Raw genomic sequence first — 23994 nt, forward strand, 5'->3', positions numbered from 1 at the left:
TCCAAACCAGGTCACCTTTATTAAGCTCATCTTGTGTGTGTGTGTGTGCGTGTGCGTGTGTATGCGTGTGCGTGTGTGTGCGCACGCATGCATACGCGTGCAAGCACATACTTTAGGCCTGGGGCACCACCCCATAAAGCTGGTGGGGAAGTAACTTCTGCTTCTCGTTGCAACTGTAGATCCATCGGGGGCGGACGAACACCAAGGAGGGGTTGTCCATCAGGGCCTGCAAGGCAGAGCAGGGTGCATATGGGAACATGTGAGTGAGGAGAGGATGGAGGTGACGCAAGGGTGGGTTGGGTGTCCCTTTCCCTGCCCTTCTGGAACTCACCTCCTCAAAACTGGGGTCCCACTCCTGTGCTGTGATCACAAACTGGACCCGGTCGCTCATGTAGTCCTCAAGCTCCCTGGCAGGAGAGGAGAGAAGCAGAGAATCGGTGTCCCCTCTCTGGACATCCTGGTCCCCAACCATTCTCCAAAGCTACCTGTGGGCCCCCGTTATTCTCCCCTATGCCAGCCTGGCCATAGCCACAATACCGAGGGCTCCCACTGCTGCTACTCCTTTCAGAGCCTCTTTTAGAGAAGATGAAGAGAGGAAAAGCTACACGTCCAGGGAGGCCGAGCAGAGCGAGCAGGGCCTGTGCCCATCCTGCAGGGCGTGCCCCACCTCCGTCTCCAGATCGCTTTCCTTCCCACAAGCTAGCACCACCCCCTCCTACCCTCGCCCCCACCCCTGCACACTGACCCATTGAAGGCTGTGACATAGCGGCTGAGCTTCCGCCGCTCGTCTCCGGGGAACTCTCCGTACAGGAAGAAGTGTTTGCCCTGGAAGAAGTCTGCAGGGGAGATGGTGGAGGAGCCAAGTGTGAGGCCCCCAGAGTTTCGAAGCCCCAGCCAGGAGCCACAGAACACTTGGAGGCAAGACAGGAAAGAGGCCAGTGCAGCGGCTGGGGAGGGGTGTTCATGCAACCCTGACAGAGACGTCCAGGACAAACGGTGCTTCTCAGCCAGGTCCATCAGAACCTTTCTGGGAGCTAGGTGTCTTGGGCTCTGACCTTCAGGACAGCTCTTTTCTTTGGTCCATTTTAACATGGTTCTCCAAACCATCAAGTTGCTGATGCCACTGCTGATGCCACTTTTGGGGCTTTGGAGGATCAAAGTACTTTCCTGCCCATTACCCACAAGGAACCAGATAGAAACGGCCTCTTCTAATCGCCACTGACCCTCAACTCTGTTCAGACCTCGCTGCCCAGCTTCTCTCTCCATGCTCTTCTGGCCAAGACTCTGACCCGTGCCCCCATCCCATGCCCCCTGCATTCATGTTGGGGTGACAAATAGCAATGCCATCACCAACTAGGTCCCAACAGAGATCAGTGCCCACGTCATCTGGGTGCCTGGGTGACCTCCCACCCCGACAAAACCGAACCTGGGGGGCAGGTGAGGGAGGTGCCTTTCGCACTTGAGTGGAAGGCCAAAGGGGGTCACGCTCAGCACTGCGCTGTGATGGAGGTGGTCACAGTACGAAGTCAGGAGGGGGAACAGAGAGAAGGCATGAGAGGATGCCTGTTTTCTAAGGCAACAAGAAGGCAGCAGAGGCAGGGAGTACGGGGGAAGGTGGTGGGGAGACAAGTCACAAGTCATGGAGAGCAGCCTCGATCCGAGGGCTGCCTGGGGGGGAGTCATGGCTGAGAAGTGACAAATCCCACTTCAGGAGGCAGGGAAGGATTTCCTACCTGGGAGCTCGGGAACTGGCAGGTCAGGAGACTCTGGGGGACCCTCGTTGTCTGTGTTCTCATCTGTGGATCCTGCATACGGGTCCTCGCCATTCTCCCCCTGGTCAGGGGGCTGCTTTTGCTCCCTCTGCTCGGCCACCCTGAGAGAGCCAACAGGGGTGGGGGAAGAACATGCAGACCAGATCCCCCTCCACCCAAGCCTGGGGCCACCTCGACCCCCGAGCCCCACCTTACCTTCTCAGCTCATCCTCGGTATCCCCAGAGTCTTCTGCCCCATTGCCCTGTTCTTCTGCAAGTGGAAGCTTGGTCAATGCAAGGCACATGCTTGGTAACCCTCCCTCCCAGTCTTTCACCCAAGCACAGATGCAGGCATGCCAACCCCCAACCTCAGCTGCCCTCCAGATCCAGTTATCTGGGACCCTCCGCCTTCCCTCCCCCAGATCCACTGTCTGGGATCCAGCCCCACCTCCCTTAGATGCAGCAGTCTGGGTTTCCAGCCTTCTTCTCCCTCAGACCCAGGAGTCCAGGCCCAGACCCTCAGGCTCTGACCTGAATGCTCCCCGTCAGTGTCGGTATCTTCCTGGGGCCCTGGTGAGGCTGGTTTGGTCTCTTCTGGCATTTTGGGTCTCTGAGGTGAGCTGGGTCCTGCTGCCTGAGGGGGCTTGGTTTTGGTCTGGGGGCGCTGAGGAGCCAGGGAGCAGCATGGGTGTGAGCGTGTGTTCTTACAGAAGGCAGGAATGGAGAGTCTGGGGGCCACGACGGACCCATGTCCTCCTCCCGCTGCACCCTCCCCCACACCAGGGCAGGGGGCACAGGACCTTTTGGGGAAGCTTGGGGGCTTCATCCCCGCTGCCGCCGCTATGAGAGCTGCCTTCATCCTCACTGCTGGAGCCTGGCCCTGCCATGAGGTACCTAGGGGAGGAATCCAGCCTCAGACGAACAGCACAGCGTGTCCTCCAGGGGAGATGGGGCAGGGGTTGGGTGCTCAGGAAGCCACAGCAACTGGCATTTACTAATCCCTCAGGATGCCCTGGCTTCCAGCTCTGGAAGGGCCCCACCGAAGCCGTCAGGCATGGCAGCCACGCACAACAGAGACCTGGGCACTCCCTGGTTTCCCCGCCCTCTTGGGAAAGAAATGCCCCATTTCAGAAAGGAAAAAAAAAAAATCAGAAATAATGTTGCCCTTCGAGAATCAAAGGCAGTTTCTCACTAGGAGAATACCTACCAGTTAAGGGAAAATTCTCAGAAGCAAATACATTGTTAAAGACCTTGCCAGTACATTCGTGATTCCATAAGTGGCTGACACGCCAGGAGAAGGGGTCCCCTAGCTCTATCATAACAAGAACGTCGCACACGTACATGGGATTTCGCATATGCCGGGCACATGTGCCTCGTGCGTGCAGTTTCTCCAGCCTGCCATGCTTCTCGTTCTCCCCAAGCAGACTTCACGGAGCCCCGACACCCGGGCCAAGTCCTCCCTCCTCCTCAGCAGCCCTGCAGCCCCTGCTCCTCCTCCCAGGAGCCTGCTGACGCTGGGGAGCCCTCGGCAGGCCCCAGTCTGATTTCTCTCCCAGTCCCTGGCACTGCCCAGCATGGGGACACGGGGCAGGGTCGCACGCATGCGTGTGTGCAGCCCATGAATGCAGGTGGCCTCACCTCCGTGAGGGCAGCCGACGCCGCATTCGGTGACAGTCCAGCACCCACTCTTTCCGCACAATGCGGCCTCCGAGACCTAGGACCTGACTGTACTTGGGGGTGTTGGCAAAGGCACAGCTGGTGAGGGAGCAGAAGGAAGGGTGTGGTCAGTCAGGTGTGGTCTGAGCGGGGAAAGGGAAAGAGAGATGGGGAGGGGGAAGAAAGGGAGATGAGTCAGAGAGAAAGAGATGGATATGAGAGAAACAGAAAAGACATTAGGAGACCAAGGGAAAGATGTAGGAATCAGAAAAAGAGGCAAAGGATACAGAGAACTGAAGAGACAGAGACAGAGGAGTAGACAGGGAGAGAGAGGAAGCAAGATAGAGGAGGCAAAGGGAGACAGAGAAGCAGCGGGGAGCAAGGTAGGGAGGAGGGTACAGGCCTACATGAGGTGGGTGCTGTCTGGAGTCCAGTCTGGCCGATATTTGGCCCCCAGCTCCAGGGCCTTGTCTCGGAGCTCTGAGCGGAAGGGGTTCTGGAAGCCACTCAGCACCACCACCACACCTTGAAGGATCTTCCCCAGCTCCTGCGGGCCAGCTCGGGGTCCCCTGGGTTCAGTGCCTTCTCGGGTCTTTCCTGGCACTGTGCCTCGTGCTGGGGCAGAGACTGGGGTGGTGGCTGGGATGCGGGTGGGAGCTGGCACTGGGAAGCCAAAGGTGGATTCACTCAGTACTACGGGGACTAAACCCAGCTCCTCCTTCCTCAGACCCAGGAGTCCAGGCCCCCAGCCCCTTCTCCCTCATACCCAGGAAGGAGTCCAGCCCCCCAGCCCCTCCTCCCTCAGACCCAGGAAGGAGTCCAGCCCCCCAGTCCCTCCTCCCTCAGACCCAGGAAGGAGTCCAGGCCTCCAGCCCCTCCTCCCTCAGACCCAGGGTCCAGGCCCCCAGCCCCTCCTCTCCCAGGACAGAAAAGCACAGGCCCCTACGAGAACAAGGAAGTCAGCACTCACATTTGGGTCTCTTGATGGCAGGTGGTGAGGACTGGGCTGATGGTTTGCTGGGCGTCTTCCTTTCTTCTTGGTTCAAATCCAACTTTCTCTTCCCTTTGGGGGACTCTTGAGGCTGAGGGATTGGGACGAGTTGAGGCCTCTAGCCTCTCTCTGCCCTCTCCACCCCACCAGGGCCTGACAATCTCACCTTGGAGCTGCCGCCTACTGCCCTGGAGACCGGAGAGGCTGAAGAGGCGGCACTAGAGGCCTGCAGGGTAGCAGCTGCATAGCTGGGTCCTGCCGGATCACTGGCTGCGGCTACCAAGGGAGAAAGTAGAGCCGGGGTGAGAGGGCTGGGCCCTGAGACCCTTCTGCTCCTACCCAGGGGACAGAGTGTTGGTCCCAAAGCCCAGTAATGATCCAGGAGTTCAGGCCCCCAGCCGCCTCCTCCCTCCAACCCAGGAGTCCCTAGGCTCCTCCTCCCTCACACCCACTTTCAGGTTCCAACCCTGGACTCACTGAGGACTCAAGCTTCCATGCTCACCTGGGGGGGTCTTATTAATCCGGCTGAAGAAGAGGGCCCCAGGTCTCAGGGAGCTGGCACCCTCATCCTCCTCCTTCACGCGGAACTGGCCAAGCTTCGTCACCTTCTAAGGTCTCACAAGGTCAGCACAGTGAGTGGCTGTTGGCAGGTGGGGGCGAAGTGGGAGGGAGAAGGCTCGGGGGGTGGGGGTTGGCGGGCAGTGCTTACCTGGGGTGAAGCCTCTGCCTCCTCTTTGTCTGGGGGGCTGTGAAACCGTATAAAACTCAGGCCATAGGGGGAGTCCTGGGAACGGAGGGTGGGGTCAGGAAGTCTGGCCAAGGACAGAGGCCTGGCCCCAAGCCCCTTTCACTTGGGGAGACCACCTTCTGGCTCTTTCCCTCTTATGGACACACATGTCTAGGGAGGTGCCCAGAGGACAATGATGACGATAATAACATCAACCTGCTAGCGAGCCCTAACTCTGGGCTGGGCTCAACTGAAGCCCTCTCTTCATGTGCATCAGTTCCGTTAGCTTTACGGCAAGTGGCAGAGGCTGCTGCGGGTCCGAGCAAATCCTCTCCCGCATGCCCGAATTCCTGACCACAGAATGGGAGGGAGCACTGTGTGCCACTTCTGAAACACAGAAATGCTCCAGGCTCTTTCCCACTCTGCCAGCTGGACACAGAGCCATAAGCTCAAGGAGCGTGGGTCCCTGGATGACCAGCCAAACACCCCCCCAAGACAGGTCCCCGGGTAAGAAGTCTACTTCCACTGGGTGGTGTCATGACACACTTGAGTCTCACTGTCACTACAGTTTAGCATCCCTACCTCACAGCAACCCTATGAGGATCGGGAAACTGAGGCCGGAAAGGTTAAGTCACTTGCCCAAGGTCACACAGCTAAGTGGTGGACCTAGCGTCTGACTCCAGATTCCACGATGGTAACTGCTGGACTACTCCTTTGCCAAGTCAGCTGCCCCTTTCTCCCATTCCCCTCTGAGATCCTGTAGTTTGCCCTTCCCAGACATCCTCTAGGGAATCACCTACGGGAAGGATGACAAACCCACTTCAGAGACCTCTGGCAACCAGCCTCCTCCTAATCCCCTGGGGAGACCAGCTGCCCCATCTTCCCAGCCCTCTGGGACTGAACGCTGGCCCCTCACCTCTCTCCTTGCCCAGGACTGAGGACCCAGCTCCCACCCCAGGTACCTTGCTGTAGGGCTGGCTGCAAACAATTTTGACGCGGTCCCAGCGCTTCTCTGCCGCTGCCCGGACCAACTTGTCAGGCCCAAAAATGCGAACACGATTGGGGTTTGAGCCACTGCGGCTCTCGGAAGGGGACATAAAAGATGAAGTGACCAGCAGGACCTGGGAGAAGGAACATCAAAGGAGAACCAGGGCTGGCTGACTTAAATGACACCTCCCACAGGCTGGGAAGAAAGCAGGGGCCTGAGTAGGACATAGGGAGTGGCCAGATCCAGCCTGCACCTCCAGATGCCTCAACTCCTCTCTCTTCCCTTGCTTCTGGGCTTCCGGTGAGTTCCTCCCTGACACAGGCCCCAAAGGCATCCCTTCACTTCCAGGTCTAAAGGAACCTCCCCCAAATTCTTTCACAGGGTCTTCTCTGTCTAGCCCCAGAGCCCGCCATACAGCTTTAAAGAACCCTCCCAGCGGAGAATAATCACAATGACTGGCATAATGTTCAAAAACCTTTTGGAAATATGCGGCTGAGTTCATGGAAAGCGGAGGAAGTATTGTGGAGGCCAGACATGAGAGCGGAATCCAGAGGGAATCCAGAGGGCTGGGAGAGCTGCACCAGTCATAAGTGATTCTCTTGGGGCTCAGGGCTGGGACACTGGTGGTGGGGGGGGGGGGCATGGCTGCCTCTCCAGCTGCTCATTCTCGGGCCCTGCCAGTAGGGGGCGCTACAGAGAGGCTGAGAGGCAAGAGCAGGGAGGACCACCGTGCTCCCCACTTCTTGCAGCTCCTGTGAGCATCACCCTGGGGAGCTCCTGCTTCTGCACACCTGCACCCGAGGGCAGCAGGGGAATGTGGCTGCAGCGTTTTAACACCTGCAGAGCTGGCGTCATCCGGCCCCTCTCTGGGATTCCGGCGCCTGCTTCCCTCGGGGTCTGAGTTTCAGCTCTGTGGAACCCCACTTCCAAGCTTCTAAACATCAACATTTCAGTAATTCCGACCATGTCCTTTTGTTCCCCCAACCCTGGGGGTGGCGGCTGCTCCCCTCATTACTTCTTTACCACACCTTAGTCTTCTTGCCTCCTGGGTTCAATACGTAGTTGCTAATTCTTTATGTTAAACTCTGTTACAATAACTGGTGTGGTTTCAGTCTCTGGGCGAGACCCTGACTGATAGGGCGGGTGGCACGGAGCTTGGTGTTTGCCTAAGGGGCTGAGAACGTAATTTTAATGGGGGGCAGGGGCGGGGTGGAGGGGACAGAAGACAAAGCCTGGGCTCCAGGCAAGTAAAAAGAGTAGCTCCTCAGAGACCATCACCAACTCACATGGAGCTGAGCCTCCTCACAGGGCAAAACCCTCCGTGAGTAAATTAGGGGAAACCGTGCCTTGTGGAGTCAGTAGGAGGCCTTCGCTCTGGAGCACAACAGAGAAAAAATGAAAACTGCTCTCTGGAGGAATCCTAAACACAAGTGTGTACCCTCAAGGATTTGGAGCAAAAAATTCGTATGAGCTGTTTGCATAGAAAAACCCAAGCTGAGACATTAAGTGGTCCTGATGTCACAAAGGCGAAGAAAAATTATTAAATTTCCTTACTACCTGCAGCCCACTGACAAGTCCTTGAGACAGGCAGAGGGACCTTCCTGTAGGAGCTGCCTCGATGTTAATACTTTGCTAAGGGCAAAAGGCAATCTTAGCCTGACCCCCAGGATCCAATAAGTCTACTTTACATAAAAAATCCCTTGGAAACTTCCTTTGTCTCTACCCACCCCAAGACACATGTTGGCAGTCATCCTCCAAGCATATGACCGACCTACATCCAAAGAGTCTCATGACTGCGTTTTTCTAAACAGTAATAAATGACTTTTTCTTAACAATAGCTAGCCCCCTCAGGGTCCTGGAAACCTTGTTTCCAAAATACCTGGGAAGCTTACGCTATCCCTAACCCCTTCCCAACTTGAAAGTATATAATGGGCCACTCCTCAGGACCTGAGTGCAGCTCTTTCTGCCCACGGGTCCTGTTCCCCATGCTTTAATAAAACCACCATTTTGCACCAAAGACGTCTCAAGAATCCTTTCTTGGCTGTCGGCTTTAAACCCTAACGTCTTTCCTACAGCAGACCCAGGTACACAAGATCACCTGACACTGGCAGATCCTCTTTGGAGGAATGTACTTCAAACCAAGTCCTCAGAGATCTCCCACAGACACATTCCCAAAGAACAGAAGTTAACACACACACACACACACACACACACACACACACACAACCATGAGGCATATGGAAACAAGCAACAGAAACCACAAATGGCAGACTCACACTCACAAAGGCTGCAGGCATTGAAATTCCCAAACACACAATATAAAAGTAAGTATATTTAATAGTTTAAAGAAATAAATGGAGATCCTGACAGTATGATAAGGAGATAAATGAGAATCAAATGGACCTGGCAGTTTTGAAAAAGAGTAGAAGGGCTGTGTGCCCAACACGAAGGGATTAACCATGATTGGTTCAAGCAGTCCAACTCCCTCTGCCAGTGGCTGGTCCAGGTCGGGCACATGACCCAGTTGGCCAATGTGATGGTAAGAGGAAGGCTGCTGGGGGCTTCTGGGAAAGATCTTCCTTCCTCATTACCAAGAAATAGGATGGAAGAGAGCCACTGAACTCCTGCCATTCCACTTCCTCCAAGCCCTGTTTTGGGCGCTACTCAGTGATGGATGGAGCAGCAGCAATGATCTTGTAACCGTGCGGACAAGTCCAAAGAATCAAGAGGTGCCAACCAAGCACCCCAACTGTCAGATCAACTCTGGGTCTGCCTAATGCTAGACTTCCCTCCCAAGGAAACAATAAACATTCCTAGGCAGTGAGCCAATTTGAGTTGGTTATAGTCTGTTTTACTTAGTGTCTTCTCATAGACATGCTGAGAACTTTGGTGAAATCAGAAAACAAAGCCTTTTGCTGAGAAAAACATTGAATCTAACTATCGGCCTCTTTGTACTCAGCTCTGATTAAGAAGAGGAAACAACAAAGACAAAGACAGTTCTACAGAAGGAAAGCCGTTTCCCTGGCCTTGTTTATAAAAGGCCTGATTTTGAGCTGACAGGGGAGCTAAATTGATCATCCAACGATGACAATGAAGGGGCAACACGAACTGTGGGAACTGTGGCTGGCAGCTGCTACCCATACCGCCAGGTAGATGTCCTTGCTCTTCCCACTCGTTGTAAAGAGAAAACAACTCTAGTTATCAGACTTCTATTATCTGACGCTGTATTTAAGGTTCTAGGGCTAAACCTTTATTCTCTAGACCATGTTAACCTCGAAAGTGTATGTATCTCCCTTGTAGAATTTGGAGGGGGAAGAAAAGAACAGGTTGATTTTGTAGGAAATGGTATTAGTTATTACACGAGGTGCCTTACGATTGATTTGTACAGGCAACAGCAATGTGGACCAGCCCTGCTCTGCCCTTCAATTTCTTTTTCTTTCTGGACTCTTATAGCCCTATCTGCTCTCTGGGTGGAAGCCAAATATCACAAGTCCTAGAGGCTTTTTTTTTTTTTTAAGGTTTTATGTATTTATCTGAGAGAAAGAGAGAGAGAGAGCATGAGCAGGAGAGGGAGAAGCAGACTCCCTGCCTGTGCAGGGCTCAATGCCAGGACCCTGGGATCATGACCTGAGCCGAAGGCAGATGCTTAACTGACTGAGCCACCGAGGTGCCCCCCCCCAGAGTCTTTAATTCAGTCTTGGTTAGAAGTTATAATAAAAATGCAGGACTCTAGCAGAAGTTTAATTAAAATTCTTGGAAGAGTAGGAGACTTCTGGACATCGGCGTTTTCAAAATTTGAAAAGATAAAGCCCAACTACCCATTCCACCTTGCTAGACAGATAAAAGGGCAAATAATAAACATTCACCTATAAAGATATGATAAAACTTTAACTAAAAATGTACTTACTCAGTTTTCATCGTTATAAATAGAATTTTGATCCAAATCTGCCAAAACCAAAGAACTTTTTTTAATAGTCCCCAAAACTGCTGACTTTGTTAAAACAGTTAACAAGTAGGGTTTCAGGGACTGGGTGACTCTAAAGACTGGGTGACTCAAGTGCTTGGGGAGCCTCTGTAAACAGACCTAAGTCTAAGCCAGAGTCAGAAAATGAAATGCAAACACAACGAATCAGAAACAGCCAACTAAATTTCTCAAGTCTGAGAAAATGAAATTCAAGAACCACTATTCTAACAGCCAAATAACTAGACTTTCCCAAACGAGGCAACTGTTTAAACTCTAGCCAATCAAATCATGTCTTTGGTTTGCTTCGGCATCTCCTCTATAAAAACCTCTGCCCTAGCCTGCCCACAGAGCACCCCTAATCATTTTCAGTTCGGGCTCCTGATTTGAATTGTTTGCCCAAATAAACCCTTCAAGATTTCATGTACTTCAGTTTACCTTTTCACAACTTATATAACCTTGAGAATGAGAATGTTTGCCAAAGGAAAACCTATTTGTGAAAATGCACCTCACAGATCAGAAAAAGCACTTAAAATTCCACACACGTTCATGAAAAAAGCTCTCAATGAAGTAGTCTAGAGAAGAACGTCCTCAACCTGACAACACACATCTATAAACAAGTCTCCAGCTGACATTGGATTTCATGGTGAAGACTCACTACTTTGCCAGTAAGATCAGGAACAAGACAAGGATGTCTGCCCTCACCACCTCTATTCGACACTGTATTAGAGATACTAATCAGTGTGATAAAATGAGAAAAAGAAAAAAAGAAGCATAAAGATTAGAAAGAAAGAAAACTGTCTTTATTCACATACAGTGTGATTGTCTATGTAAAAAAAAAAAAAATCCCAAGGGAATAACTAAATTTAGCAAGATCACGAGATACAAGGTCGATATATAAATATCAATTTTATTTTTATTATGCTATCAACAACTGGGTAATGAAATTTTTTAAAAAAATATCATTCAGGAGCGCCTGGGTGGGGCAGCTGGTTCAGCCGTCTGACGCTTGGTTTTCAGCTTAGGTTGTGATCTCAGGGTCGGGAGATTGAGCCCCGCGTCTAGCTCCCTGCCCAGTGTGGAGTCTACTTGAGATACTCTCTCCCTCTTCCTCACCACCCCAAATAAATAAATAAATAAATATTTTAAAAAATATGTCACTCAAATAGCACCAACAACTTAGGCAAGAATCAGTAACGGATGCTAAAACTAGTGCATACAGGTTTGTGGAGTAACGAGATTTATAGAGCCTCAAAGTATTTCCCCGCCATACTTACTCATTACAAAGGACAAAACAGTAATTTTACAGTGAACGAGCCCGGCCCTCACCACCTTCACAAAACGACCCCAGTTAGCACCATCAGTAATACAGCAAGCCAGGAGCATGTGCTCCGTGATCTGACGCACCGAGAGGAACACAGCGCCACTTCTGTGGTGTTCCGGCCAAACGTACGTAGAGCCTAAATGAAATCACCGGGAAACATCAGACATTTTGTACAACGAGTTATATTTTACAAAGTCACTGACCTCTACTCTTCCAAAACGTCAATGGCATAGAATACCGAGAAAGTCACAAGAACTGTTCCCAGGGAAAGGAAACCAAGCAGACATGACAAATCAATGCAATGCATGATTCTGAATTTTCTTTTGCTATTAAGAACATTATTGGGATAGGGGCGCCTGGGTGGCACAGCGGTTAAAGCGTCTGCCTTCGGCTCAGGGCGTGATCCCGGCGTTCCGGGGTCGAGCCCCACATCAGGCTCCTCCGCTATGAGCCTGCTTCTTCCTCTCCCACTCCCCCTGCTTGTGTTCCCTCTCTCGCTGGCTGTCTATCTCTGTCAAATAAATAAATAAAATCTTTAAAAAAAAAAAAAAAAGAACATTATTGGGATAATGCAGAAAAGCTGAATAAGGTCTGACATCAGATGACATAGGACCACATCAAGGTCAGTTTCCTATTTTTGATTGACTGTCCTGAGGTTAAGTAGGAGAATGTCTCTCTTTTTAGGAAATAGCCGCTGTAGCGAACAGGGATAAGGCAAAATCACATATGCAACTTACTTTTAGTTCAGTAAAAAATACGTCCCCATGTGTTAACATTTGGGGAATCTGAGTGAAGATTATAAGGGAATCCTTTGTACTACTTTTGCAACTTTTCTGTAAGTCTGGAATAAATGAAGTTATTGACAAGCTTGTTGTATAATTCACATGGAAATAAAAGAGTCAAGAGACTCTTGAAGACCAAAGCTGGAAGTCCAACACAATCTGATTTCAATGTTTACTATTAAGACAGTGTGGTATTGGCACAAAAATAAACATACATATCAATGAAACAGAATAGAGAGTACAGAAATAAACCTACACGTATATGATCAATTAATTTGCAATAAAAGAGCCAAAACAATTCAGTGGAAAAAGGAAAATCTTTTTTTTTTTAGATTTTATTTTTAAGTAATCTCTACCCAACATGGGGCTTGAACCTACAACCCTGAGATCAAGAGCTGCATGCTCCACCGACTGAACCAGCCAGAACCCCAGGAAAATCTTTTTTTAGAGTATTTTCAACAAACATTTAAAAAAAAAAAAAAACAGGAAAAAAAGGACCTTGTCCTCTACTTCACACAATATACAAAAATTCATTTGAGATGTATCAGAGATCTAAATGTAAAATCTAAAATTATAAACCTTCTAGAAGAAAACACAGAAGATGGCGGTAGGCAGAATCACGGCACCCCAAAGAGCTCCATGTGCTACTCCATGACACCTGTGAATATAGCGAAAGGGACTTGGCAGATGTGATTAAGTATCTTGAGAAGGGGAGATAAGCCTGGGTAATCCAGGTGGGCCCAGTATCATCACAAGGGTCTTTATAAGAGCGAGGCTAGAGAGTCAGAGAAGTGAGGATGGAAGCAAATGTTAGAATATTGTCATCGCTGCCTCTGAAGATGGAAGGGACCACAGGCCAAGAAATGCAGTGGCCTCTAGAAGTTGTGGTAGGTAAGGATATGGATCCTCCCCTAGGGCCTCCAGAAGAAACCGAGCCCTGCCAACGCTAAGATTTTAGCCCCCTTGACTGATTTTGGACTTCTGACCTCTAGAACTGTAAGACAATAAGTTTGTGTTACAGTTTTAGGCCACTGAGTTTGTGGTCATTTGTTAGCAGAAATAAGAAATTAATACAGGGAGTGTCATTATGACTTCAAGACAGGAAAATATTCCTTATAGAACACAAGAGGCACTCAGCAGTAAGAAAGAAAAGAGAAAGAAAGAAGAAGAAAAGAAAAGAAAAGAAAAGAAAAGAAAAGAAAAGAAAAAAGAAAAGAGAGAAGAAAAGAAGAAAGGAAGAGAAAGAGAGAGGGAGGGAGGGACTTAAAAAAAAAAAAACCCTTGATTGATCGGACTTCATCAGCTCCATCAAAAGGCACTGTTAAGATAATGAAAAGGTTAAGTACACGGACCATGATGAGCACTGAGGGAGGTAAGAAGTGTTGAATCATTACATTGCACACCTGTAATTAGTATAACACTGTATGGTAATTATGCTTTAATTTAAAAAAATTTTTTTAAGGTAATGAAAAGGCAAGTCACAGACTGGGGAGAAAATCTGAAACACATGTATCTGAAAAAAAAAAGAAACAAACAAACAAACCCATGATTAACATCCAGGACCAAAAAACAAACAACCCAATAAAAAACGAGCAAAAGACCTGAATAGACTCTTAATAAAATAAGATAAATGAATGGCTAGTAAGTACGTGAAAGGTTACCCAATGTCATTACTTGTCAGGAAAATGTAACTTAAAGCCATAATAAAATACCACCACGTGCCATCCGAATGGCTGAAATTTAATGACTGGCAACACCACGGCCAGGTGAGGACACGGAGCAACTAGAACGCTCAGCTTCTGCTGAAGGGAACGTATAGTGGTACAATCACTTTGGAAAACTCAATGTCTGATAAGGTTAAGACATACATCTACCCTAAAACAACGCAACTGCACTCTTAGGTATTTACCCCAAAGAGATCTCCGTGCAGAGGCTCGTACAAAAATGTTCACAGCAGCTGTCTTCATAATTGTCAAAGAGTGGCAAGAGCCCAGGTGCCCATCCACAAGAGAATGAAGAAACAAACTGCAGTCTCTGCCTGAGATGAGCATCTGCCTTCAGCTCAGGTCATGATCCCAGGGTCCTAAGATCGAGCCTGTGTCAGGCTCCCTGCTCAGCGGGAAGTCAGCTTCTCCCTCTCCCTCTGCCCTTCCCCCTACCCCGCTATCTCTCTCTCTCTCAAATAAATAAAACCTTTTAAAAAAACAAATATCTGTAATAGAGCAAAAGGCATTCCTTCTTGTAAACGTTTGTGGCATATAAAGTGACTAACAGAGGCATCCCAAACAATGCGGAATCTCAATTTGCCAGGACATCTGTGAGAACCTCTGGGACCAGAGAAAAGCAGTTTTGCTCTCAAGCAGTGGCTGCCTCTTAGACCAAACGAGTGCGTCTGGTTACTCGTGCTCCCCACCCCGATGCAAACATGGGTCTCTGCCCTGGCGTGCGGTTTATCCCCTGTGCCTCCTCCTCCAGAGGGCAGAGATCAGTGTCACTCAACTCCACCCCAGCCTGGCACCCAGTAGACCCCGGGGGGAAGGGGTGATGGGGGCACCTGGGGCAGGGATCAGCATAGGGCCCATCTTAACGCCCTGCTTACCTCGTAGTCTTGCTCCCCAGCCCCTCCGGCCGAGTTGCCCACCAGCACCTCCACAAAGGCCGAGCCGTCATTGCCGATGTCCACGCTGTGTATCTGTTCCTCCTTCTCCAACTATGGGAGGGGAAAAGCCCACTGTCAGTGCCTGCTCTACCCCTGGGCTCACTGTGCCACCTCGGGAGAGGGATGACCCCCATCTGGGCTGCCGCATCTCCTCGCAGTGTCAGCTCTGTGACAGTAGGCACCAGAGTGAGGGGTGTCACCGTGTCCCCCGCATGTAGCACAAGGCATGGCCCAGAGGTCGGAGCTCTGGGTGAATACATAAGCCCCCACCCTTGTCTTCCGAATGCCTCCAGACGCTGCCAGATCAGGGTGGAACCTGCCACCACGGAGCTCTCCTTGGTAGTACCTGCCAGGGTTCTAACTTCAAATCATCATGCAACACAAATGGCACATCTGTCCCCTCTCCCCCCCCCCCCCCCCGTCACACAGGACTCCAAAGAAGCTCCCTCAGGGTAGGGGGCCTGGTGTGGTTTTGCTCACCACGGATTCCTGGGTTTGAATCCCAGCCTAGCAAAATGGCCTTGTGAGCCGATCTCTTGGAGCCTTGGTAACCTCATCTGTAAAATGGGGATAATCACCAAATCCAGGAGTATGCACATGAATACTATGGCCACACTGACAGCCTTTAGTAGGCACTCTGCCTCAGTCAGTCAGGAGGCACTGTTAGTCAACGCTCCATAATTACTTTTTTTTTAAAAACATTTTATTTATTTATTCGACAGAGATAGAGACAGCCAGCGAGAGAGGGAACACAAGCAGGGGGAGTGGGAGAGGAAGAAGCAGGCTCCCAGAAGAGGAGCCTGATGTGGGGCTCGATCCCATAATGCCGGGATCACGCCCTGAGCCGAAGGCTGTGCCACCCAGGCTTTTCCACCCAGGCGCCCCCATAATTACTTTTTGAAGAAACAAAAGAGCTATCGATGTGGAGGGAGGCTCCCTGCGAAGCTTCTGCCATTCTGGTCTTGACAGTTAAAGGCACAGAAAGCCATGTGGGGGTGGAAGCAGTAGGAATGGCTAATGCAAGTCTGCTCTCCAGTTCGGGGCTCTTCTCTTTGGCTCCCAGAATGACAAGTTATTACAGCACTCAAAGGTCCACCGGCCCCAGGAGCACCCAGCGCCCCCGATAACCCTATCACCAGCCGTCAAGAGGTTGCCCAGACTTCACCTACACGCTGCCACAAACAGGGACAGCCCTACATGGGAGGAAGGAGCCTGGACTTGGGGTGAGGTGAGCCTGGGTTCAAATCCAACCCTGCCATTTGCAAGCTGTGCAAGCCTGGGTGCCGTGCAACCTCTGAGCAATGGTTTCCTTTTGTGTGGAATGGCCAGGCTGTGCTAATAACCCTCCGCCTGGAAGGAGCTCAGATGACTCACAAAAATAATAGCCACCAGAGCACTTGCAGCAAACGTCAAAGCGCTCACGTTGCCCTAGACACCTAATATGTGCATCTCCTCTCCTCACAACGGCTCTGCCAGGCGGGGGCTATTATTACCTCCACTTAACACATGAACAAGCGAACGGAGGCAGGAAGTGGTTATGTAACTTCCCCAAGGTCGCACAGCTGGTGAGTGGCAGAGCTGGGCCTGGAGCCCAGGCAGGCTGGCTTGAGTCCACACGTGCTCCTCCTCCACATCACAGGCACGCTGGAGAAAGAGGCGGTGCTGAGGAAGGGGCTCCCCCTTGCCTCCACAGCTCCAAACCCTGGGACGGTGTGTGGTGCTGCCCGGGTACACAAGTCCTAGTCTGACTTCTCAGCTTCCTGCCACACTTGATGTCTCTCCTCCAGTCATGCCAGCCTTTTGCCCCAAGAACAGAATGGCTCCTTGCCACCACAGGGCCTTTGCACCTGCCATTCCCCCTGCCTAAACCACTCTTATTTTTCTTCAGTTATCACTACTTAATATTATGTAACTACCCTTTTTATTTGCATTTGTCTAGCATCTGTTTCCCCCACCAGACTTTTAAGCTCCAAGAGGGCAGAGATAATATCTAAGTCATTCCCCACTGTATCCTGAATGCTGAGCACAGTGTCTAGTCCTTCCCAGCTCTGCATACTTAGTCTGTGTGACCCTGGAGCAGAGTCTCATTGCACCCCTGTGCCTCAGTTTCCTAACCTGTAAAATGGACACTGACAACTTCTAACTCAGAGAGTCGTTGTGAAGATTCAAATGAGGGATACGTATGAAGCCCCTTGAATAGTGCCTGCCACAGAGTAAACGCTCCATAAATGTCAGCTGATACTATGTCCATAGAAGGCCTTCAGTACGTTCCTGACGGACAGATGGACAGATGGATGGGAAGCACCTAGTAGCCATTTGCTGAAGGAACAAATGCCCCCTGAGCTGTAACTCGGGCTCTGCCCTTCCTGACCAAGTGGCTTTGGTGAGGCACTGGCCTCAGTGTCCCCTTCTGTCATAAAGGAATCATCGTGGCCAACACTTTCAGATTCTCACCGTGTGCCAGGGGCCTGGGGTATTCGTATCCTGCTGCTGCTGTAACAGGTGACCGCAAATTCCCTGGCTAACGACAAACCTCTTACAGATCTGGGGGTCGGAAGCCTGACATTTAGTCTCACCGGGCTTCAATCGAGGTGTCAGCAGGGCTGCATTCCTTCTGGAGGTTCTAGTGGAGAATCTGTTTCCTTGCCTTATTTCCAGCTTCTAGAAGCCACATGCATTCCTCAGCTGGTGGCCCGTTCCTCCACCTCCAAAGCCAGCGACAGCATCACTCTGGCCTCTGTTTCCCTCTTCACGTCTCCTTCTCTGGTTCTTCTGCCTCCCCCTCTTTCCCTTATAAGGACCCCTGTGAGGACGCTATCCCCAGATAACCCAAACTAATCTCACTACCTCAAGATCCTTTACTTCATCACATCCATAGGGTCCCCTCTGCCGTGTAAAGTGACATATTCCCAGGTTCTAGGGATCAGGACATGGACATCTTTTAGAGGCTATGACTCTGTCTACCATGATTGGCCAAGCTCTTTGTGGGTCGGGCATCACTGAATCCTCACCTCACAACTACCTTAGAAGGAAGGGTCTGTTACTCTCCCAGTGTTACAGATGGGCAAACAGGCTCAGGCAGGTTCAAGAAATAGCTCACATGTCACACGCGGCTAGTGACGGAGAGAAATTTGATCCACCTGCCTGCCTACAGCTCCACACTCCTTCTCAACACCCCTATTTCAACCCTCGAGGTAAAAGGTCAACATCTTTACCTCTCCCACATGACAAAGCACAAGGCTCAATCTGTATTTTGAGTGAATGACCTTTTTTGCATATATTAACTACTTCTAGTTTAAACATGTACTCCCTTGTATTTCTTCTTTGTGATAATGTATTTCCGACCACAGTGTTCACACATGGAGACAACCCAAATGTCCATTAATTTATGAGTGGACATATATACATCATACGGTGTATCCAGTGATGGACAGAAAAGGCTGACACACGTGACAACACATAGGAACCTCGAGTGTGTGCTCGGTGAGAGAAACCAGACACCAAGGTCATAGCGTATGATCTTGTTTACGTGAAAGGTCCAGAATAGACAAATCTACAGAGACGAAAAGTGGATCAGTGGTTGCGGGGGCAGCTTAGGGAGCAAGGGAATATGGAGTGACTGTTGAATGGTGATGGGGTCTCTTTGGGCTATGAAAATGTTCCGATTAGTGGCAGCGACCGCAGAACACTGTCAAGATGCCAAAACCCACTGAATTGTATGTTTTAAATGGGTGAGATGGTGAATTTCATGTTCTGTGAATTTTATCTCAAAAAAAAAAAAAAGGTGGGGCGACTGGCCTCAGTTGGTTAAGCATCTGACTCTTGATCTCAGCTCAGGTCTTGATCTTAGGGTTGTGACTTCAAGCCCCACATTGGGCTCCATGCCTAATTAGAAAAAAAAGTGAGCGTTCAGCATCCGCAGTTAGGAGCGGGTTCAGGCATAAGATGCCAGTCATTGGGGCCAGGCTCACGTGCACCTTTCCCAGGAAGACATAACTCACAACAGGAAAACAAATGGGGCTGGGAAGGCTCGCAAAATTCCTGAGAGACATTGTGTTAAAAAACTGTTCCACGTCCAGGAAAGGCAGGGTTATGCACCATTTAAAGGAATAAGGTAGAACTTTACCCAGTGCCAGTGGATCTCCAAGATCTATTGTTATTTGAAAGAAAGCAAGGCGGGGGGGGAGAACGGTGTACTTGGTGGAAGAGGGGGGAGAAACGTGTTTATGGGTGTTCAGCGACCCAGGAGTTCAGTGACCCATGTGAGAAACTGCCAACAGTGGCTGCCTATGGAGGGAGCAGGAGGGGGTGGAAGCCAGTGGGGAGAGGGGGGTGTAAACCCTTTTGTGCCTTTTAAATTTGCACCATATACATACAATACTCATTCAAAAAGTTAACAGAACTGGGGCATCTGGGTGGCTCAGTCGGTTAAGTGTCTGCCTTTGGCTCAGGTCATGATCCCAGGGTCCTGGGATCGAGCCCCGAGTCAGGCTCCCCGCTCAGCGAAGAGTCTGTTTCCCCCTCTCTTTCTGCCCCTCCCCCTGCTCCTTCTCTCTCTCTCTAATAAATAAAAAAATCTTTTTTTTTAAAGTGTATAAAACTGCAATGGTATTCTCCAGCTATGGAGTATATACAGAAATGAGAACAAGCCATCCACAGCTACACCCACCAATGTGGATGAAAATAACAAACAACACGCTGAGTGACAGCAGCCACAGACGTCTATACTGCATGCTTCCATCGATATAAAATTCAAAACGAGGCAAAACGAATTGATGCTACTAAAAATCAGGATGGTGGCTACCCTGCGGGGGGGCAGTGAGAGGAAGGAGCGCAGGGGGCCTGGGGGCCTGGGCCTGTTCTGTGACACGGATGTGGGTGGGGAGTACATAGACTGTGAGGATTCACTGAACCGTGCGCTTCGATGTACACCTGTTACATACTCAATAAGTGAAAAACAATTTAAAACGCCACGAGGGCAAACTGAGTGGTTAGAAAGCCAGTGAAAGACAACCACAAAACGTGCGGCACCTTGCTGTTAAGCATTTCTTCTAAAGAGCGCACGTCAGCGGGGCACCAGAGCTACCTGGACCTCCTCCCAGCCATGCCCTCTGGCCCAGAAGCGGTTACCCAAGAGGCTGGAACTCCCCTCCTGGGAGCAGCTGATGGGTTATCCGTGGAGCCTCCGTCAGCTACCGCAAACAAAAAAAGGTGTGTGTGGCCGTCACGAGCAGAGGGTTGAACCCTGTGTGGCAATCCAGATGTTGCGTAACATAGTTGGGAGGAAAACAATACAGGGCAGAACACGCCACAGATTAGTCCGCATGCATCGGTGTCCGGAAATGTCTGCCCTTCCACTCGCTTGACAAGAACCAGAATTAGCATTAGGTGAATTTGGAGTTACCCTGCATATTGGCAATGGCCAAATGCAATCAGATTGCCCGAAGTGTCTCTCACAGGGGATAAACTAACAGCTGCCTTGATGCCGCTTGCCCCCTGTGCTTTATTCTTAACACAGAAAGCAGGATTCTGTGAGAAGCTAAGGCTGCTTCTGGTCCTCCTTCGCTCAGAGCCCTTCTGTGGCTCCCGACTCATCCAGAATAAAAGCTCAAGTGCTTACAGTGACTTTCAGGCCTTCAGCGTGTTGGGGGCCCTCCACCCCTGTCCCATTAGCTCATCTCCCGCCTCCCCCTCCCCTGGCTAAGTCCACTGCACCCACACTGGCCTCCTTACTGTTCCTCCAGCACGCCAGGAGCCAGGCCGCCTCAGAGTCTGCGTTTCCTCCCCAGATCTTTACAGAGGTCACTGTGCTTAATGTCACCTGCTCAGGGAGGCCTCCCAGGATCCCTATTAAAAGATAAACCTCTTGGGATGCCTGGATGGCTCAGTTGAAGCGTCTGCCTTTGACTCAGGTTGTGATCCCAGGGTCCTGGGATTGAGCCCCAAGTTGGGCTCCCTGCTCAGCGGAGAGTCTGCTTGTCCTTCTCCCCCTGCCTCTCTCCCCACTTGTGCACACTCGCTCTCTCTCAAATAAATAAATAAAATCTTTTAGGGGCGCCTGTGTGGCACAGCAGTTAAGCGTCTGCCTTCGGCTCAGGGCGTGATCCTGGCGTTGTGGGATCGAGCCCCACATCAGGCTCCTCCACTATGAGCCTGCTTCTTCCTCTCCCACTCCCCCTGCTTGTGTTCCCTCTCTCGCTGGCTGTCTCTATCTCTGTCGAATAAATAAAAATAAAATCTTAAAATAAATAAATAAAATCTTTTAAAAAAATAAAGAAAAACCTCTTGCCAGTGCCTCCTCCCCTAGCTGCAGCATTCCCCTTTCCTCTTAAGGGTTTAATTTTCCTCCACAGCACTCATCATCCCTCGACATGCTTTACATATTACTTTGTCAGTCCTTCCCTCCTAACATGAAAGCTCCACAGGACTGACATATTTTGGTCTCGTGCTCTCTGCTGCTGTATAGCCCCAGGACCTAAAACAGTGCTTGACCTATAGAAGGTGCTTCATAAATAATTACTCAGTGAACGAATGAACATAAGAATCCATTCACTCCTGAGTCTACAGGTCCTGCCCCCGTGCTGACAACTTCCACACCTCTGACTCCATCCAGGTTCGGTTCCGATTGTTAACTGCCGCCTGGACTTCAGATGTCCCAAAGTCACGGCCCACCTGGACATCCCAACTGAAGGTATCACCTTCTCAAGCTGTCCCTTCTCTGGGTTTCCCATTTCAGTGACAGCTGCAATATCTCCCTCAGTCGCCCAGGCCAGAGAACCCTGTGCTTTGCTCTGGCCCCTCAGGTTCCCACATCTCCGTGTCGTGTCTCTCCTGCCTCCAGTCTCTCTGCTCCCACTGCAACTGGGGTACAGAATGGATGTGATTCTCCCGGGGTCACCTGATCCTAAGAGAGCCCAACAGAATCATCACCCAGTAATAAAAACATGAATCCCTCCCTTTATATAAACACCTGCCTATTGACAGCACTTTTGCAGACATTATGTCACCACATTTTCACAATGACGCTAGGCTTAGATTTCATTATTCCCAATGGACAGGTGAGAAAACAGGTTCAGAGAAATGAAAAAATGTGCCTGAGGTCACAGAACGAGTAAGAGGGAGAGATGGGGACTTGAACCCAGGTCCCAAGACTAAATCGTGAACAACCTGTACCTCCCTCAGTTTACATATTTATTTATTTGTTTGTACCTCCCTCCGTTTAAAACACTGGCTCTTAGACAAGCGGCATAACCTCCCTGGTACTCAGTTTCCTCATCTCTCAAATGGAGATAATACTAGACTCTAGGTCATGGGGTTTTTACAGATTCAATGAGTTGATCAATGTGAGGTGTTCAAAACCATAACTGGCAGCTGCAACGTTGAATCAATGTCAGCTCTCATTATTATTACTCTGTTAGGGACTGAGGAGATATTTAAACTTCTAAAATCAGAAAGTCTTATAGGTCTGCATATTTTTCCTGGGGAGAGAATCCTCAGCTTCTCTCTAATTCTAAAAAGGCTCCGTGAGCCCAAACTATTTCGGAACCACTGGGTGAGAGACTGAGAAAACGTTTGACACAATCATGTAAGCCTTGCTCCGCACATCCCTCCCCAAACACCCTTCCGCTCAGAAGGAGTAGGGCCAAGCTCAAGAAAGCCAGTGTGTGAACACAAAGCTGTGACAAAGTGTTCAGAGCACCAATGTGGGTTTGCGTCTTAGCATGCCTTGACTGATGGTGGTAACGGCCCCTGCGTCACACCACGTTTGTGAAAAGCAAGATCATCCAGGCCAGTACCCAGCACAGAGCAGATGCTTCAAACACGCTTAGCTCTCTCCTCCCACCAGTTTCTTATCCGTGACAGGAACATTTGGAATTCTGTAACCATCTGGGGTCAAACCACGCTTTCCTGCGTGCCTCTCCCCAACTTCACAGCCCTGGGGTGAGGAGTGGGTGAGAGCACGCAGAAGAACCTGGCAAGCATTCCAGAATGGCACTTAGCCTGGCCACGTCACACCTCCCCCCCTCCTGCTTCAGTTTCCCCATCTTTAAAATGGGGTTGATTGGTTTCCGTGATCTTCCAAGACACCTTCCAGCCCTGAGCCCACTGACTTCAGAAGGCAGGAGAGTGAAAATGATTCACTCTGGTCCAGCTGAGGAAACTGAGGCCCAGAAAGTAAAAGCAACCTACCCGGGCCACACATTGATTCCTATGGTCATCCTGGCCTAGTCCTTGGACCACCTTTGTCCTCTGCTAAGGGGCACAGCAATCACACTGCCCATTTTCCAGGTAAGGAAGCTGAAGTCCAGAAGGGAAAGTGTCTTAACCCACTGCCAGTTGGCTCAAGAGCAGTGTCTGGACCCTGAGTCTCCAGACTCCTATTAGGAAGGAGACAGGGGGAGGGCAGGATCACCTGGAGCACCACAGAGATGGTCTTCTCGCCTGCCTTGGCTGCTCGCCATTTTCGGTAAGTGTCCGCCTTGAGAAGGTTTTCTGCACAGTGGGTCTGGAGATAAGCGTGGAAAAGGGAAAATAAGGGTACAGGGAAGAGAGCTCGGTCCCCGGCTCTCACATTATTCGCTGGAGTCCTCCCGAGCCCTCTGCGCTCCCCCAGATTTAAAATTCCCCGTTAATCCCACCACACCCTGCCTCGAGTCCCCTATAACATTTTCCCTGGATGCTCCCCAGGTCCTCCTTTCCTGACCGGAAGTTCCCCTATTCCACATCTCTCCCAGAATTCCCTCATAGCCTCCTGGAATTACCCCCTGACCCGCCACAGACTTCCGTGAAGTTCCCTTTCACGCTCCCAAAGTTCCTGTAGTGCCCCCGCATGGATTCCCTGACGTCTTCCAACCTCCCCCCACGCCAGCTCCTCACCGAGTCCTGGCTACTGCAGGACACCACATGGCGGAGCCGGATCTCCGGCATGTCAACGTCCCGGGCTTCGCCTGGCGCGAAGGATGAAAGAAGGTCCGAGTTGGGGGGGGGGGGGTCGTTGAGGGGGGGGATGGTGCGCCCTGCGCGGGCTGAAGTGCGCAAGCGCACAGGCCTCGGGCCTTTCAAACCGCGGCGCGCCGGCTCTCGCGTCGACGCCGCGCAAGCCCAGTCGCGCCACTCCGGAGCTAGGCGCTTAGTTCCCTAGCAACGGGCTTTCC

The 23994-nt window shown here is 50.7% G+C and overlaps 1 protein-coding gene across 3 annotated transcripts; it reads right to left on the reverse strand.

Annotated features, from left to right (window-relative positions):
• On the reverse strand, positions 1-23849 carry XRCC1 (X-ray repair cross complementing 1). Of its 3 annotated transcripts, none has more exons than XM_045774252.2 (17): positions 23717-23849; positions 23253-23345; positions 14780-14890; positions 6088-6246; positions 5108-5182; positions 4901-5006; positions 4565-4674; positions 4378-4489; positions 3815-4070; positions 3390-3506; positions 2552-2645; positions 2283-2385; positions 1968-2022; positions 1734-1873; positions 746-836; positions 332-407; positions 1-226 (listed from the first exon to the last, which is right to left on the reverse strand). In XM_045774252.2, the coding sequence occupies exons 1-17, from the start codon at positions 23765-23767 to the stop codon at positions 113-115; spliced, it is 1863 nt and encodes a 620-aa protein (XP_045630208.1). In that variant the 5' UTR covers positions 23768-23849; the 3' UTR covers positions 1-112. The 3 variants fall into 3 exon arrangements, with proteins under 3 accessions (XP_045630208.1, XP_045630137.1, XP_045630284.1); XM_045774181.2 differs by having other exon boundaries at positions 2283-2415; XM_045774328.2 differs by lacking the exon at positions 6088-6246 and having other exon boundaries at positions 2283-2415.
• Between the last annotated feature and the right edge of the window lie 145 nt (positions 23850-23994).

The sequence above is a fragment of the Ursus americanus genome, chromosome 21 (assembly GCF_024610735.1).
Source record: "Ursus americanus isolate L20-20 chromosome 21, mUrsAme1.1.p, whole genome shotgun sequence".
NCBI lineage: Eukaryota > Metazoa > Chordata > Mammalia > Carnivora > Ursidae > Ursus > Ursus americanus.

Excerpts from the sequence above, each read along its gene's own strand:
- XRCC1 (XM_045774181.2), bottom strand. The coding sequence starts at position 23,767 with ATGCCGGAGATCCGGCTCCGCCATGTGGTGTCCTGCAGTAGCCAGGAC. Across the intron at positions 2,646-3,389 it reads CGTCGGCTGCCCTCACGGAG|GTACCTCATGGCAGGGCCAG; the intron begins GTGAGGCCACCT and ends TTCCTCCCCTAG. Across the intron at positions 2,416-2,551 it reads CCCCCAAGCTTCCCCAAAAG|CGCCCCCAGACCAAAACCAA; the intron begins GTCCTGTGCCCC and ends CTGGCTCCTCAG.